Consider the following 18,506-nt stretch of genomic DNA (forward strand, 5'->3'; position numbering starts at 1 on the left):
GCCCATCCAACATCCTGGTAAATCTCTGCAATCTCCAGTGCAGTCACATCCCTTCTATAATGCAGATTCTAGAACTGCACACAATATACTAGCTGTGGCCTACCCAATGTTTTATACAGTTTCAACTTTGCCTTCCTGCTCTTAAACTCAATATTTTGGCTAATAAAAGAAAGAATCCCATTTGCATTCTTAACCACATTATCAACCTGTCCTGGTACATTAATGGTCCAGTGGGCATACACACGATGATCCCTCTGAACCTAAATGCTTCTCATGTCCTACTATTCATCATGTGTTTCCTCATCTTATTTGTTCTGCCTGGTCCAACCTCATACTTAATCTGATTGAATTTCATTTGCCACAATTTCATTTGCCACTGATCAGCCCACCTATAGCTTCTTGTTCTCCTTACCACCCCAACAATTTTTGTATCTTCTCTGAATTTAATGCTCAAACTTACTGTCTTGGATGCTGTTGAAATTTGAGTGTTGTTGCCTATCATCCAGGCAGATAGAGGGCTCTCCATCACAATCCTGTATTGTGTCTTTAGTGAATGAGGACATGAATTACTGATCTCATTGTTCATAGGAAATGATAGCCACAACTTTTATATGGCTGGTGTGGTTAAGTTTCTGGATGTTTTTAAGTGGGATATCAGCAACTGTACTGCTATTGAATGTCAACGTGAAGGTGGGATTCATTTGATACTGTTGAAATAGGTTTTGGAAATCATGAGCTTACACATTAAGAGCAGAATGAAGAAAATACAATATGTTCCACTGAAACCTTCAACGCAAACCATCAATCTTATCAAGATAAAATCACTCAAAACAACAGGCAACAGATTATCAATTATATCAATTTTATCAATATTTTGGCAACATAAAAACCATTTTAATCCTTAGGGAAAGTGCCAAGTTTGAAAATGGACAGCAAACTCAAAGCTGATGTTTCACCGATAACAATAAACAATCTCTTTCAAATATGAAATAACAAGGTCAAATAAATGTGAAGCTTAGTGCATTTTAAAAAAATGCTTCAAATTACTTTTCAAACGTTTCTCATTTCATTAGACTAGTATTGGCCAATTCATATCCTCCGATATTCTTCTTTTGAAAGTCAATGGTTAACTTCTTACATCAACACCAGATGCCAGAAAAAAAAACTCTCCTCCATGTTCCCCACCCACCCACTCTAACTATGTAAAAGAAAATAACATTCCCACAAATGTCTGTATGCAAAAAAAGGCTGCTGAAAGTTCAATACAGTGTGTACCATTGGCAGTAATACACCATTACAGGAATAAATTTGACCTGAACTACTTGCTTGAAGTTGTTTATGGAAAACCACCTGCTACTGAAGATCACATCTCAATTCACTTATGTGAAATATTCTTGATCAACATATTGCCAATTATATCCAAAAAGAATGGATCACAGCAAAATATTTAAATAAGCTAAAAATATTTTCCTTTCCTAACGTTAAAAAACAGGGGACATTAATTTAAGCAAAGGACAAATTATAGAGGGTTTCTAAGGAAGATTTTTTTCAGCTGAAAGGAATGGGTATCTTGAGCTCAGTGCCTAAAATGGCTGGTAGAGGCAGGAACCATTATTAAGTTGTATTTAGATACTTGAAGCGTTACAGCATACAAGGCTATGGGCCAAGTGCTGGAGCATAGTCGGAATGTCAATGCGGGATCGATAACCAACATATATACGACGGGCTGAAGAGCCTCTTTCGCTGGCGAATTGTACAACTCTAACCTACCTAATTGTATTTCACCACTGAACTACTTCCCTTCTGCCACCTTTTCACACGGATCTGAAACTAGTGTTTGCAACTTCGGCAAGAACTGTCAACTAATTCAGGTTAAAACTCAAAAGACCTATTAAATTATGATAAACTGACACACAAACTGAGCAAATTAGCAATGGTATGCGGCAGTTTGCAATCTGCGCCTATAATTGACAGAATATTTGCAGAATCGCTATAAAATATCGAAGTTAAAAAGAAAAAAAAATATAAACAGGAGTGTTTTGAAAAAAAAATCGAAGTTTTATTTCTCAAATCGACCTTTACCCACTGACATAAACTTCCTGACGCCCAACCCTGTAATGACTAGCACAGTGGTTAATTGAGACAGCTATATGCCGACGTTTCCTAATGGGTCCACTTGGGCACTAGCGCCGCAGAGTAGGTTTGCACTAGTTGATGCACGGCGCTGCCAGCTTCTACAGTCCCGCCACTTGTGCAGCTTCCACCGGGGAGGGGGACAGCCTCCGCCCGGACCCTAACCATGTCTATTGTAAGCCTTCAATCCGCTTCCTCTGGGCAAGACCAGTCGAATTTCAGCCATTGGTTTGGCTTTAGGAAACGAAGGACGGGACTGAGATGGACAGAGGGCGAAGCACTCCGTTCCAACAATAACCCGACGATTTTAAAAAGTGAGGGCCCTCTCTGCAATCTCGGCCATACTCTGGCTCTCTCCACTTGCCTGCACAGAGACCGATTGCTCCCTGCAGTTGTATCTCGTCCCCAGGTTTCTCGCTGAACTGCAGCCAATGCCCCTGGAGTTTAAACGGCCCCTGGGAGTCGCCCTCCCAGGCCCCACTGCTCACCTCCTCCTGGTAACAGCAACCGTCCGTAACTAAGGGCCAGCCGAGCTCTGAGCGATCGAACAGCTCCAGCGGCCAATTGAGCTCCGAGCGATCGAACGGCTCCAGCGGCCAGCCGAGCCCCGAGCGATCGGACAATGCAGAAGGTTCGGCTGGAAGTGAGCGCCCGAAGTTCTGGTGCAGAGGATTCTGCGAGAATCGCCCAAGTAGTTGAAATGTGGAATGGGCAATCACCGTGCGCCTGAAACTCTCTCGGGGATAAAGTCCCAAACTCTTCCGCCTTACTTAATAATTAGCCAGTAAAAAGTTAAAAATCACACAACACCAGGTTATAGTCCAACAGGTTTAATTGGAAGCACTCTAGCTTTCGGAGCGACACTCCTTCATCACTTTGACCTGATGAAGGAGCGACGCTCCGAAAGCTAGTGTGCTTCTAATTAAACCTGTTGGACTATAACCTGGTGTTGTGTGATTTTTAACTTTGTACACCCCAGTCCAACAATGGCATCTCCAACTCATAGCCAGTAAAAGTTAAGACACATTAAACCCAGTCTAACTCCTGGGGTTGTGGATAGGCTGCGCTTGTTTTCCTTGGAATGCTGAGGGAGAAACCCCCTTAGAAGCACCAACAACCCAGGGCACGGATACAAGGTCAGCAGCGGAAGTTTTAGAAGCGTTTGAAGACTATTCCCACCCCAATACCCTACCCTACCCAACCCACTGTGGTAGGTATCTGCAACTTGCTGTCTAAGGTACAGGCGGGAACCGTCCAGACATTTCTGATGACCGTTTGAAACATTATAGCACCCAATGCTAGGTGTAGGAAAACGTAATTAGATTTGATGCTTGATGACTGGTGCTGCTCAAAGGGCCTTTCTTCATGTTCCGGGACACGCTGAGGGAATCTACTGTTCATAGGCTGCAAATGGACCCTGCCCAAGCATGTTGCAGCACCGGTAGTAATTGAACGTTAGTACTTCCAAATAAACCTGTTGGGAGTATAACCTGGTGTTGTGTGATTTTCAACTTTGTCCAACACCGGCACCTTCTCGAATTGGAGGCAGTGGTGACAGTTGGAGATTGGAAGTGGTCGCTTTTGGCTGCAAGCACTCCGCTCCTCCCAAAACTCCAGGCTGTGGCTTTACTCGGGTGCCTGCATAAGATAACTTCAATTTTCAGCTCTGGGCCTCTCTCATTCGTTTTGGCTTTGTTTCCTTTATTTCTGCTGTTATTTTCTCTTTTATTCTGGTTTTGTAATCATGTGTAACCAAGATGGCTCTGGAGAATGGCAACTATACTCACTTTTCACTGTACTCTTGTATTTCAATATTTGAGGACTTGTGACAATAAATTGTAATTCTACCGTATCGTTTACCTTCTCTCAATAGTTACTGAAGTGCCTTGAGAACCTTTTAAACACCAACATGGTAACGACTGCTGCAAACTGGAGTTTCATTTCAGTGTCAATTCACTCGACTGTTGCCTGCATCGATGTTTATAGACTGGACTGCGCTGACGATATGGGCTATTACGAGCAATGAGTGCAATGACCAATTTTGCAAGTTGAACATTCTTTCAATAAATTAGAACTCAGGTGTCATGTACAATAGTCAACATTTTTCAAAATTAACTGGAAAAAAAAGCTGATCACAAAATAACAGAATTGTAACAAAAGCCAGGAGGAGGCTATTCAGCCCACTGCATTCTCTGGATTCCATGAGAGGACCATCGGTAAAAACAACAGCATTTGTTTGAAGACAGCTTTGCAATACTTCAGATAGAACTACAAGATCACAATGGCCAGGACAATGTATCTGAATGCCAAACTGCTTCTTCTCCACCAGCTGAAAATGTGTTGCTGGTCAAAGCACAGCAGGCCAGGCAGCATCTCAGGAATAGGAAATTCGACGTTTCGAGCACAAGCCCTTCATCAGGAATTTTTTTACTCTTCTCCACCAGGTCTATTTTCTTTACTCAAATGACAAAAGGCCAAAAAAAGCTACACTCCCGAACCTTTCCTGGAAGCAAAGCAGTATTATCAACTTGGAGGAGTTTCTTGCCACTTGTTTAAAACTGCAACAATTTATGCATCCAACTGAAGCACAGTTTGAGTTTAGACGTAATAATGACTAAAGGCAGCATAGGAACAGAAGCAATGTTACATTCCTTATCCAATTTTGTTGAGACATCCTTCTCCCATCAGCCCAGAGATTTGGTTTATTTACTTGCAACTTTGGTTTATTTACAACATTCTTCATAGCACTAGCTTGTGTCCCATTTCCCCCACAAATATGAATGTTCTCCTTCAGATATCGATCCAATTCCTTCTTGAATGTTTTGATTGAACATGTTTCCACCACACTCTGGCTGCACACTGCAAATTCAAACCTCTCAAGCTGCTGTTGCTTCTTTGACACATTACATTGAGGGGGGTCAAATTTATTGGGAATAGATTCTCCCTATCTGCATGATCCAGGCAGTTCAAGATTTTGAATAACTATCAAACTTTGTCTCACTATTCTCTTGCCAAGGAAAACAATCCCAATTGTTCCAATATATTGCTACAAGTTCCTCATTCTGGAACCATTCTTGTAAATCCCCCCCTATTGATTTCACATCTTTCCTAAAGAATTTGTTTCCTATTCTCTTTAAGAGATAAACACCAGTCAAAAATGTATCCTGATTTGCTGCCTATTATCATGCTGTGTAAGTTTACCCCACTTCTTTCCACTTATAAATGGATGTTTTACTGCCTAATAAGTTATAACTGTGGGTAAGAAATCCAGCTGTGGTTGACAGTTGGGCTGGGAAGTAAACCTTTAAATGGCAACTACCAACACCAGTTCTCTTTTGTAGTCATTGCAGCAGCCCAAAGATTTTTTTGGAGGGATTTTTAGGTTAACAAAGACATTTGTGGTCATCCTTTTCTACTTTAAATACTTACCTCAAAATGAATATGTAAGTCTCTATGTGAAATCTCCAATATTGCCTCATTATCATTGACCAGGGTTTAATTTAATCTAGTAAAATAGTTATTGCAAATTTAACTGTACACAGTCTGTGTCATGATGTTTAAAATCTGCTACCATAATTGTTATCAGGCAAAAGAAATATGTTGAGTGAACTGTCAGGCAGAAGAGTGAAGTGCCCAGAAAGTAATGTTACATTGGGATCCTGACACCATTCTGTCATCTTCCATGTTTCAAGGGCAGATTCTGTGTTAAGGGAACCATCTTGAATCTGTCGAGAAATCAATTAAGATATTTAGAATAATTAAATACTGTTGACGTTCAATTAATTGCCAGGGCACATTTCTTGACTTGAGTAACCTGACAAGGTCATTGAAGCAAGTGAACAACATTGGAAGCTTGCCTGAGTGAGAATGAAAAGTGTTATGAAGGTGAAGGCATATACTGTACCTTTGAGAGAGAGACAAAGAGAGAGGGAGAGAGAGAAAGAGAATGCTGTTCTGATCTGAGAGATTACAAGCACCTGTGTATATGACTGGATGACAGTCTCAGTGTAGTGGAAAATTGAAAATAGGGAACATTTGGCTGCAAAATGGATATCTGACTTTTGGTTGCTGTTTTGATAACAATTCGAATTTAACCAGTTTAAATTTATGCCCCACAACACTAAAACCCAATCATTCTTCCAACATCAAACTCATGACAAGATCCAATGTTGGATATAAGAACATGGACATTTTAAAAATTGGTCAGAGAGCAGTTGCCGGAGAGAGAGAAATTGCTGGACAGCTAACTGCCAATCTAACATCTTGCTCTCAAAGAAATTAGAAAACACTCTCTATTAAAGGTACTTTACATGTGAAACATACTCACAGTAAAAAGAAATACAACGACACAAGGAGATCAGCAGAAGAGTGAAAACACAGAAGAAAACAGAGACTGTGTGCTTTTGCAATTAAGTTCATGTAATTTTAATAAGTGTCTTATTGGAACAGCATTTTTATAGAGTTGGACTTAGATAGTAAATTGTTAAGAGAAATGGGGACTTGGATTTGTGTTTTTTTTGTGTAATGTTCACTATTAGTTAGAAAAATAAATTGATATTTTTTCTTTAAATAGTGGAATTCGGGAGTTCTCAGTCACTCACATAATAGCAGATTATGAGGCAAGGTGAGCTTTTCTGCATGTTTAGTTTAATTAATAGAGGGGTTCAACCTACCATTTCGTTACAAAAGCAAAACAGTTACATCTAAGGATTCCAGGCATAGCCAGCCACTCATGTGTCCCAGACATTCTGTATCATCACTGCACTGTTTTGAGGTAGAAGGAACAACATATTTGACTTCCTTTGACACTTCATCCAAGATTGCTTCGTTGGGGAGAGTATTCTTCTCCTTGGAAGCATTCCCCTCAGTGCAGCCCCTTAAATCCAACAGCAGAATCTGTAGGAAGACAGAGGCTGGAGGTCCATCTCTCCCTGATTTTCGCCCCACTCTCACGGCTGCTGCAGCCTTAAACATTCAAGTACTCCAAGTTATTCTAACCTACATCATGGTCCCTTTTATTAGAATTCCTTCCTTGAACAGAATGGACAAATTATCCTAGCCACCCTTTGTCATGTCAGGCAGGACGCCTTTGTTCAGGAAAAAGGCCTCAACAAAATTTGTTCATTGGTAATGTTTTTGACAGCTTGGTTGGGACTAAGTGAAGCATTCCACTTACAATACTGAAGTATGAGAGATCTAATCAGTTACTTTTCTAATAGCTGGAGTTAAAGCATTTTAATTGAGGTAATTACAGTCATAGAGAGGTAAAGCAAGGAAACAGACACTTCAGTCCAATCATCCATGCCGATCAGATATCCTAAATTTATCCAGTCCCATTTGCTAGCACTCGGCCCATATCCTTCTAAATTCTTCCTATTCACGTACTCATCCAATGCCTTTTAAATGTTATAATTGTACCAGCCTCTGTCAGTTCCTCGGCCAGCTCATTCCATACACGCACCACGCTGTGTGTGAAGAAGTTGCACCTTAGGTCCCTTTTAAATCTTTCCCCTCTCACCTTAAACTTATGCCCTCTAGTTCTGGACTCCCCCAACCCAGGGAAAAGACCTTGTCTATTTATGCTATCCTTGCCCCTCATGATTTTATAAACATTGCAAAGGTCACTCATCAGCCTCTGACGTTATTCAAACATTTTATCCAAAAGTGCTAAATAAAATGTAATTCAAGATGAAGCAGAGTTCAAATAACAGCAGAGGGTTTCAGTTACAAGATGCTTGACCCGATGAAGGAAAAAACAGCACACTTGACTGGGACCACATCCACAGACAGCCTGTCCCTCCACCACTGACACACCATAGCAGTGTGCATTACACGGCTCAGTGGTTAGACCTACTGACTCACAGTGCCAAGGACCTGAGTTCGATTCCAGCCTCTGACGACTGTCTGCATGGAGTTTGCACGTTATCCCAGTGTCTGCGTGGGTTTCCTCCGGGTGCTCTGGTCTCCTCCCACAGTCCAAAGATGTGTGGGCCAGGTGAATTGGGCCATGTTAAGTTGCCCGTAGTAATAAGTGCATTAGTAGAGAGTAGGTGCATGGGTCTGGGTGGGTTGCTCTTCGAAGGGTCGGTGTGGACCTGTTGGGCCGAAGAGTCTGTTTCTGTACTGTCGGTAATCTAATCTAATAAGGTGCAGAACTTCACCAGGGCTCCTTGGACATCACCTACCCAACACACACCTGCTTCCATCTCAAAGGAGGAGGGCAACAGATACAGAGACACACCATCACGAGCACATTCCCTTCCAAACCATCACATCCCGCCTTGGAAATTTATCAACATTCCTTCTGTGTGGTTGGGTCAAAATTCTAGAACTCTCTCCCCAAAAGCATTGTGGGTCTACCTACAGCAAATAGACTGCAGCAGTTCACGATCGCAGCTACAGATGGACAATAAATGCTGTCGAACCAGTGCTGCCAACATCCCATAAATGATCAAAATTTTCAATCTCTGAGAAGCCAAATGCAATCTTGTAGTAACAGTGGTCTAATTCACTGCAATTCCATTTTAAAACTAGAGACTTTACACACATCAAAAGAAAAATAATAACTCATACACATTTCTGAATTGTGAAATCATGTTTTAAAATTCAATCAAGTGAGTATATGGTCCATTGGTATCCATTTGCAGCACTTGTCTGATCCCATAGGTCCCATGTCTGACCACAACTCCTGCTTCAGTACATTTAGCATTTGAGGCAAATTCCTTTTCACATACAGCAACAAAGTGTTCATAAAGTTCTTTTCCTTCCTCTTTTCCAATGTTATAATGGTACTGCATGTTACGCCCCTTGAGTTTGCCACCCAATGTGGCCTGAGGTATAATGATAACATTAGCAGGTAGATCCAGCATTGACACATAGTTGCCTTCATTGCTCTCACACAGCTTCACATTCAACAGCGTACTGACTGTAGCAGGGAAAAAAATATAACAAAAGCTTACTATGTGCAGTACATTCAAAACCCTAACTGCTTAACTTCCCTATACTTTATCAAATCTATTGGAACAAATTTAAAGAGACACTGTTACTTCATTTGGTTGGATGGCCAGAGTGTGGATTAGAATAACACCATTAAGGTTGAGTAAGACCTGGGTCTTGCATTATGACCTGTTTCTGAAAATGTAAGGCACCGAACCACCATAAGAAACAGCCATGAAAAGTGGCCCAAAATTAAGCATTAGCTGACAATGAGCCATGAACTTGTCTTTGGCAAAGCGCACATGGATTAGTAAAAACTAAGTATCCAATTCACACTTGAATGCTATTAAATATTACATTCAAGTTACAACTACTTAGCATGCTTATAACTTTAAAATTTAAACATTTTGGCTCAATCTGTTTGTAGATCTATTTTCCCCAAGACTATACTTGATCCATTCCTTTCAATTAACCTTATTTTGTGCTTATCAATAGGAGGTATATTAGAATAAAAAAAACTGAATACTTCCATTTCAGCCACCCATTGACAGAAACAAAGCTCATTTTATGGGTCAAATACTGAATTAATTACCCATCACTACACTAATTCACCTCTGAACGTGCATGCTAGCTTTTTCTGATTTATATAGGAGGACACAGAAACAGTGTGTTGTAGCTTTCTCCGTTTAAATATTCAGCTTACTTATTCTTCCTGTCAAAGTGCTTGACTTCACATTTTCCCACATTATTTTCCATCTGTCAGGTGTTTGTTCACTCACCTGACTTGCATATATGCCTTTGCAGACTGTGTGATCCTCATGATTTGCCTTTCCACTAGTTTTTGTGCAAATCTGGCAATAAAAAATTCACTTCCCTCAGCCAAGTCATTAATAGATGTTGTAAATAATTGTGGTCCCAGCACTGATCTCTAAGATAAACAGCAGTTACAGATTGCCATCCTGAAAATGCCCCTCACCATCCCAAATATCTTCTATCCATACAAATACCCCAACACCATGAGCTCTTTTCACTTTGTATATTGCAAAGTTATGAGCACCTCCAACTGTGAAAAGTAATCCAAGTATGTATTCAACACCAATGTGACTTCTTGGTTCCCTATTGTTTCCCCAGCCTCATTGCCTTAAGAGTTATGTTCTGGCCTCTCTTGTCCATTTTATATTTCTTTAAATACTCTTGCTGTCTATCTTGATAATACTTTAAAGTTTCCCCTCAAACGATTTTTCTCCTTTTTTTTGGTCATTTTTGTTGTTCGCTTTTAAAACTTTCCCAATCCTCTGGCTGATCATTCATCTTCGGCACATAGTATTTCTTTTCTTACAATTTGATACTGTCATTAACTTTCCAGGTCGATCACAGTTAGCTTATCCACTTCCAAAAACCCTGCTTTCTCACTGGAATATTGTTGTATGTCATGAACTAGAACATAGAACAATACAGCACAGAACAGACCCTTTGGCCCACATTGTTGTGCTGAACATTTGTCCTAGCTTAAGCACCTATCCATGTACCTCTCCAATTGCCGCTTAAAGGTCAATGATTCTGACTCTGCCAATCCCACAGGCAGCGCATTCCATGCCCCCACCACTCTCTGGGTAAAGAACCTACCCCTGACATTCCCCCCCCCGCCCCATATCTTCCACCCTTCACCTTAAATTTAAGCCCCCTTGTAACTCTGTTGTACCCGGGGAAAAGTCTCTGACTGTCTACTGTATCTATTCTCCTGATCATCTTATAAACCTCTATCAAGTCACCCCCCATCCTTCGCCGTTCCAATGAGAAAAAGCCTAGCACTCTCAACCTATTCTCGTATGACCTATTCTTCATTCCAGGCAACATTCTGGTAAATCTCCTCTGCACCCTCTCCAAAGCTTCCACATCTTTCCCAAAGTGAGGCAACCAGAACTGCATACAGTACTCCAAATGTGGCCTTACCAAGGTCCTGTACAGCTGCAACGTCACCTCACGACTGTTGAATTCAATCCCTCCGCTATTTCACTTATCTCCTCCGTGATTGTTGACTTACACGTTACATGTTGATTTTAAAATGTTTCCAATTCCCTCCAGAGCCTTGTTCCCGCACCCACCCCCCCCCCCCCCCACCCCATTCCATCATTGTAGTCACTTCCAGTCCCACAAGCCTTTAAAATGTCTGTGATCCTAAAATTTTTGTCACTTGCACACATATCATTTTAATTACTTCACCATCAGTGGCTTTGTGTTCAGTTTATCCTCCTGACACCTCTCCAGCAATTTAATTTGCTTTCCTCCTTAAAGGCACTTCTTACAACCTACATCTTTACCAAGCTTAGGGGCATCTGACCTTACAGTTCCTTATGCAACGGGATCAAATTTTGTTTAATTACAGCAAAGTAACACTCAAAATAAATTGGAGAGGCTTCAAAATCAAAAGGGTAATTTTCTTCAACAAGAGATCTGTCAGAAATATTAAAGTGAAATAGAAACCTGCAGGGACTTCTTAACTAAATTGGAATTTTTCCAATTGTTTCTTTTATAATACATGAAAATACCTTTATATACCTTTTTCTAATTTCTGTTGTACCCACTCAAGTTCAAGATGGCCAGAAACTAACCTTCTGTCAGGAGTCCTATTCACACTAAACTGCTGACCACGAAGTTTCTTTGCTGGCCCCATAGAGGCTCATATTCTTCACAGATTTTTTTTATAAGTACTGGAACCCTCCTGTTCAAATCTGCCATAAATCACTCTCCACCTTAAGAAAAAAACTTTAACCCTCTTTATCCTGACTAACTTCCACCACTTTATTTTCCTTTCCAAACGTTCTCCAGACACAGTTGATTTCCAAATTAGCAATTGTTTTCACATTTCCACAAACCTTGACATCACTCTGCCTTTTTTTTGAAACAGTTGGTCAGTTTGACCAATAATTTACTGACTTATTCCAATATTCACTGTGGCTCCCTGGCAATTTTACCATTGTTCTTTCAAAGATAGATAGGTTAAAGATAGAGCAGGATAGGCATGTCAAAGTGAAGGCAAAGGATAGGAAGGGCAAGCTTCGTGAACCATGGATGACAGGAGAAATTGTACAACTAGCAAAGAGGAAAAGGGAAGCATACATAAGGTCTAGGCAACTAAGAACACAACAGGCCCCTGGAAGAATATCAGAAGAGTAGGTCAAGTCTTAAACGAGGAATCAAGCGGGCTAAAAGGGGTCATGAAAAAGCTTTAGCAAGCAGAATTAAGGAGAATCCCAAAGCCTTTTATTCTTATATAAGAAGTAAGTGGGTAACTAGAGAAAGGATTGGACCACTAAAGGATAACGAAGGAAGGCTGTGTATCAAACCTGAGAGAATGGGTGAGATTCTGAATGATTACTTTGCAGCAGTGTTCACTGAAGAGAGGAACATGATGAATGTTGAGATTAGGGATAGAAGGAGAAAGTGAAGACTGCAGATGCTGGAGATCAGAGCTGAAAAATGTGTTGCTGGAAAAGCGCAGCAGGTCAGGCAGCATCCAAGGTGCAGGAGAATCGACGTTTCGGACATAAGCCCTTCTTCAGGAATGAGGAAGGTGTGTCAAGCAGGCTAAGATAAAAGGTAGGGAGGAGGGACTTGGGGGAGGGGCACTGGGAATGCAATAGGTGGAAGGAGGTTAAGGGGAGGGTGATAGGCCGGAGAGGGGGTGGGGGCGGAGAGGTCGGGAAGAAGATTACAGGTCAAGAAAGGGGTGCTGAGTCTGAGGGTTGGGACTGAGATAAGGTGGGGGAAGGGGAAATGAGGAAGCTGGAGAAATCTGCATTTATCCCTTGTGGTTGGAGGGTTCCTAGGAGGAAGATGAGGCGCTCTTCCTCCAGGCGTTGTGTTGCCATGGTCTGGCGATGGAGGTGGCCAAGGACCTGCATGTCCTTGGCGGAGTGGGAGGGGGAGTTAAAGTGTTCAGCCACAGGTGATTGGGTTGGTTGGTGCGGGTGGCTCAGAGGTGTTCTCTGAAACTTTCTGCAAGTAGGCAGCCTATCTCCCCAATGTAGAAGAGGCAGCGGATGCAGTAAATGATGTGTGCGGAGGTGCAGGTGAATTTGTGACGGATATGGAAGGATCCCTTGGGGCCTTGGAGGGAAGTAAGGGGGGGTGGGGGGGAGGTGTGGGTACAAGTTTTGCATTTCTTGCAGTTGCAGGGGAAGGTGCCAGGAGTGGAGGGTTGGGTTGGTGGGGGGTGTGGACCTGACGAGGGAGTCGCGGAGGGAGTGGTCTTTCCAGAACGCTAATAAGGTAGGGGAGGGAAATATATCCTTGGTGGTGGGGTCTGTTTGGGCGTGGCGGAAATGACAAAGGACGATACGATGTATCTGGAGGTTGGTGGGGTGGTAGGTTAGGACCAGTGGGGTTCTGTCCTGGTGGCGATTGGAGGGGCGGGGTTCAAGGGCAGAGGAGCGGGAAGTGGAGGAGATGCAGTGGAGAGCATCGTCAACCACGTCTGAGGGGAAATTGCGGTCTTTGAAGGAAGAGGCCATCTGGGTTATTAGGTATTGGAATTGGTCCTCCTGGGAGGAGATGCGGCGGAGGCGAAGGAATTGGGAATATGGGATGGTGGGAGGAGGTGTAATCTAGGTAGCTGTGGGAGTCGGTTGGTTTATAGTAAATGCCCAAAACGACGATTCTCCTGCTCCTTGGATGCTGCCTGACCTGCTGCGCTTTTCCAGCAACACATTTTTCAGCATTAGGGATAGAAATTTGATTAGTCTGGATCACGTTGGCATAAGTAGGAAGAGCCTTGGGAAAAGTTGATGGGCAGAGAGATCTGAGAGTGCAGATCCATTGTATCCTGAAGGTTGCTGCACAGGTGGATAGCGTGGTCAAGAAGGTATATAGTATGCTTGCCTTCATTGGACAGGGTATTGAATATAAGAGCTGGCAAGTCATGTTAACATTGTACAAGACATTAGTTCAGCCACATTTAGAATACTGCGTACAGTTTTGGTTGCCAAATTACCAAAAGGATGTGGATGCTTTGGAGAGGGTGCAGAGCAGGTTTACAAGGATGCTGCCTGGTATGGAAGGTGCTAGCTATGAAGAAAGGTTGAGTAGGTTAGATTTATTTTCATTAGAAAACAGGAGATTGAGGGGGGACCTGATTGAGGTTTATAAATTAATGAAGGGTATAAACAAGGTGGATAGAGACAAGCTTTTTCCCAGGATGAAGGATTCAATAACGAGAGGTCACAATTTCAAGGTGAGAGGTGGAAAGTTTAAGGGGGATATATGCAGCAAGTACTTCGTACAGAGGATGGTGGGCATTTGGAATGCGTTGCCTGCAGAGAAGGTAGAGGCAGGCATGGTAGATTAATTTAAGATGCATCTGGAGAAATGCACGAGTAGGTGGGCAGTATAGGGATACAGATGCTTAGGAATTGTCCGACAGGTTTAGACAGTACAGCTCAGGCTTGGAGGGCTGAAGGACCTGTTCCTGGGCTGTAAATTTTCTTTGTTCTTTAAATGCCTTGAAACTTTAAAAGAAGCTTGATAAATGCTCATCGATGGTGAAGTTGTTATACATAGATCTTTTAAAATTTTGATTGGCTCAGCATTGGAAGTAATAGAAACAGCATGAAATAGAAACTGTAGATATTTTCTAATCAACCTGCTCATATATATTACTATACATCTCTGAAGCAGGTCGGACATGACAATCCATATGCTATATACTTACCCATTTTGGGAATAATGTCAACAGTAGCACCTTTAAAAAAGCAGACGTAGATTAATGCCCCTCTTTGAATCTGTAAATCAAGGAAATCAGAGCAAAAATATACAATATATCTTCCATTAAATGAAGAGAAAAATGAAGGTTGAGTGAAAGGTTGCGTAAACCTCCGGGAGGCAGAAGAGAGGAGGGACGGAAAAAAAAATGTTGGTGAGGGAATTAGGTGGGACGTGGAGGAATTCAAAGCTTTAATTCATTTCACAGTCCCAGAGGCCTGACACTTCCTCAGGTTCCATGCCAAACTCCGAGCTCGTTACCAGGAGAAACAGGGCGTCCGGCAAATCTGCGCACAGTGGCGTAACTAAACCGAAAGGAAGTCGCCCGTCTCCCACCGAGTACCTGAACCCATTCAGCCGCCGCGCCTTCTTCTACCTCCTTCACTTGCAGCCGGGCAGAGAAACATTGCTGCAGCAACACACGAGCAGCCATCAAAGACAACACCAGCGCCGATAGTTCCGCCGGAAACTCGGAACGTTGTCAGGGTCCCCGGACCGTTAACGCGCAGGCGCTTGGCGGGACGCCCTCCATCAGGTAGTTGGGGCTTTCGTTCATATCTCTGGCCGCGGTAACCACGGCGTATGAAAGGTGTCCTTAAATGTCCTTCATTATGTCCGTATTGCTGTTTTATTCTGTCTCTTTACTTGCTTTGGTTCTCATTCTGGATTTGTGCAACCTCAGCTCATGAACAGGGCAGTACAAATTCCGAAACAGAAGATTCAGAATACCACACTATCAGAATGCTACATTAAAACATTTACTGTGGAGTTCCCCTCAACCTCCTAACATCATAAGTTCCTTTTCATACATTTCCCCCCTCAAACATTTAAAAACTTCAGTCGAACATGAAATTGAATCACAAGGTTCCAGATTCTGTTCAGAGCTAAGTTCGCTCATTTCCGTAATTTGGCAATAAATGTGCTTATATTGGTCTCGGATCCTTCAGCTCGATAAGAAATAATCAGCTACGGTAACCAGGAAATGATGTTAAACTTGGACAAAACACTTGTTAGACCTGAACTGGAGTATTGTGTCCAGTTGAGTGAACCACCTTACTGAAAAGATGTGAATATGTTGGAGCAATTTACAAAAAAAAAGTTCCAGAAATGAGAAACTTCAGTTGCAAGGATAGATTGGTGAAGTTGGGACAAAAAACAAATTGCTAGAAAAGTTCAGCAGGGCTGGCGGCATCTGTGGAGAGAAATCAAAGCGAACATTTCAGGTCCAATGACCCTTCCTCAGAATAGTTTTGTTTTGAAAAATTTGTACTCCTTGGAGAGAAGAAGGTTGTAGGAGATATGATCGAAGTTTCCAAAATCACGAGCCGGCAGGACATAGGAGATAGGGAGAAACTACTCCTGCTCATTTAAAAGAGAAGGCGTTGATTTAAAGTGATGTGCCAAAGAAGCAAGGGTCATATGAGAAAACAAAACTTGTTCACAGAGAGTAGTTAGGTTTTGGAATGCACTGCCCAGAAATGTGAATGAGGCAGATTCAGTTGAGGCATTGGAGAGAGCATTGGATGATTATTTGGATAGAAATGATCTATAAGAATATGCAGAAAAAAAAGGCATGAGATTGACACTATAGGTAATAGAACTAGTGCAGGCACAATGGGGCCAATGGCCTTCCCAAGGTAATGATTCTGTGAACCAGATATTGGAATTGAAAACATTCTATGAAAACAGGATTAATCTTAGCTACGATAACCTACACGAGATGAAAGCCTGCAAAATCTTAAGTTTTGGACAATATATTATGAAACCTGTGAAACTTTCGTATTGATTTTAAAACAGCTCCTTTTGAATCTTGGGCACAGTTAACACAGATTTTATTCAAACACACTAGGTGAAAATCCACCAATGGCTCTCTTTGAAGCAAAGTTGAAAAACACCAGATTATAGCCTTGTACTTCCAAATAAACCTGTTGGACTATAACCTGGTGTTGCGTGATTTTTAACTTTGTCCACCCCAGTCCAACACCAGCACCTCCACATCATCTCTTTGAAACAGTCTGCAAGACAATTTAGGTATTTTACAGCTCACTTGTCATTGAATATTTGAGCAATTATATTACATACTCTTCTCAATAAATAGAGCTATGCCAGTAGTGCAGATGTTACTTTCATGTACTAATTAACCCTATGAAGCATTGTGGTCACTGGTTCTACATTCCCTTTCAATTTGCTTTCTTATTAACTTAAAAGGTAACAATCTTCAATGATTTAAGATAGAAAATAGGAGCAGGAGTAGGCCACTTGACCCTTCAAACTTGCTCTGCCATTCAAGATGATCATGGCTAGCTATTCAACTCAGTACCCTGTTCCCATTTTCTTCCTGTACTGCTTGAACCCTTTGGCCCAAATAACTACATCTAACTCATCCTTAGAGAAGAAAAAAATCAATGTTTTGGCCTCAATTGTTTTTGGAGACAGAATTCCACAGACACACCATTCTTTGGGTGAAAAAATCTCATTTCATCTAAGTCCTAAATAGCCAAATTCATATGATTCCTGGTTCTGGACTCAAAACTCACTGGGAATTCCTTCCTGTGTATATCCTGCCCAGTCCTGTTAGACTTTTGTAGGTTTTTATGGGAGTCCCCTCAGTCTTCTAAATTCCAATCAATTTCATTGTAACCGTTCCACTTTTGCTTCCTCCATCAGGCCTGTCATCAGTCCAGGAACAGTTTGGTAACTCTTTGAACTTTGTCCCTCGCCAGATGGGGAAAATTGCACCCAGTACTCCAGATGTAGTCTCATCAAGGCCTTGAAAAAATGCAGCAAGACATCCCCACTCCTGTATTCGAATCTTCTTGTTATGAAGGCCAACATAGTATTTGCCTTCTTCACTGACTGCTGCATCAGCATGCTTACTTTTAATAAACAGTGTACAAGGATCCCCATGTCTTGTTGCTTCTCTTCTTTCCCAATCTATTACTGTCCAGAACATAATGCGACTTCTTGTATTTGCAACCAAAGTAGATAACCTCACATTTATTCACATTATTCTTCATCTGCTCTGCATTTTCTCAACTTGTCCAAGCCACACTGTACCCTCTCTGCATTCCCATCTCAGCTCACAATCCCATCCAGTTTTGTTTGTCTGCAAACTTGGAGATATGACATTTCATTTCCTCACCTCAAATCATTACTATATCTCATGAGTAGCTGGGGTCCAAGCACTGAGCAATGCAGTAACTCACTGGACACAGAAAAAGACCTGTTTATTCCTTCTTATTGTTTCCTATCTGCCAAACAGTTCTCCATCCATGTCAGTTAACTACTCCAATCCCATTGTTACATACTAAGCTCTTCTGTGGAACTTTATCAAAAGTTTTCTGCAAGTCCAAATATTCACATCCACTGGCTTTTCCTCATCAACTCTACTAGTCACATCTGATAATGTTCTCGAGAATTTTCCCAACCACCAATGTAAGGCTAACTGGTCTACACTTGCCTATTTTCTCTCTGTTACCTGTTTTAAAATTTTGTGGTTACATTAGCTGCTGTCTAATCATAGGAGCTGTTCCAAAATCAATTAAATCTTATAAGATAATCACTAATTCATCCATTGTTTCCAGAGCCACTTCATTATGTAGTCTGGAATATAGATTATCTGGTCCTGGGGATGTACTGACCTTTAATCCCATCAGTTTCCCCAACACTATTTCCCT

General features: G+C 41.7%; 2 protein-coding genes across 4 annotated transcripts in view; both read right to left on the reverse strand.

The window, feature by feature from the left end:
• The window catches only part of heatr5a (HEAT repeat containing 5a), a 132,799-nt gene extending 129,890 nt beyond the window's left edge, over positions 1-2,909 (reverse strand). For both annotated transcript variants that reach the window (XM_060829040.1, XM_060829038.1), the window contains exon 1: positions 2,622-2,909. The gene's annotated coding sequence lies outside the window, so the exon portion shown is untranslated. The remainder of the gene's footprint in view (positions 1-2,621) is intronic.
• Positions 2,910-8,709: 5,800 nt separating this feature from the next.
• Positions 8,710-15,313, reverse strand: dtd2 (D-aminoacyl-tRNA deacylase 2). Of its 2 annotated transcripts, none has more exons than XM_060828383.1 (3): positions 15,173-15,313; positions 14,780-14,849; positions 8,710-9,058 (listed from the first exon to the last, which is right to left on the reverse strand). In XM_060828383.1, exons 1-3 carry the CDS (start codon positions 15,260-15,262, stop codon positions 8,733-8,735), a joined length of 486 nt encoding a protein of 161 aa, XP_060684366.1. In that variant the 5' UTR covers positions 15,263-15,313; the 3' UTR covers positions 8,710-8,732. The 2 variants fall into 2 exon arrangements, with proteins under 2 accessions (XP_060684366.1, XP_060684367.1); XM_060828384.1 differs by having other exon boundaries at positions 15,206-15,308.
• Positions 15,314-18,506: the final 3,193 nt, after the last annotated feature.

This window comes from Hemiscyllium ocellatum, chromosome 8, assembly GCF_020745735.1.
Source record: "Hemiscyllium ocellatum isolate sHemOce1 chromosome 8, sHemOce1.pat.X.cur, whole genome shotgun sequence".
Lineage (NCBI taxonomy): Eukaryota > Metazoa > Chordata > Chondrichthyes > Orectolobiformes > Hemiscylliidae > Hemiscyllium > Hemiscyllium ocellatum.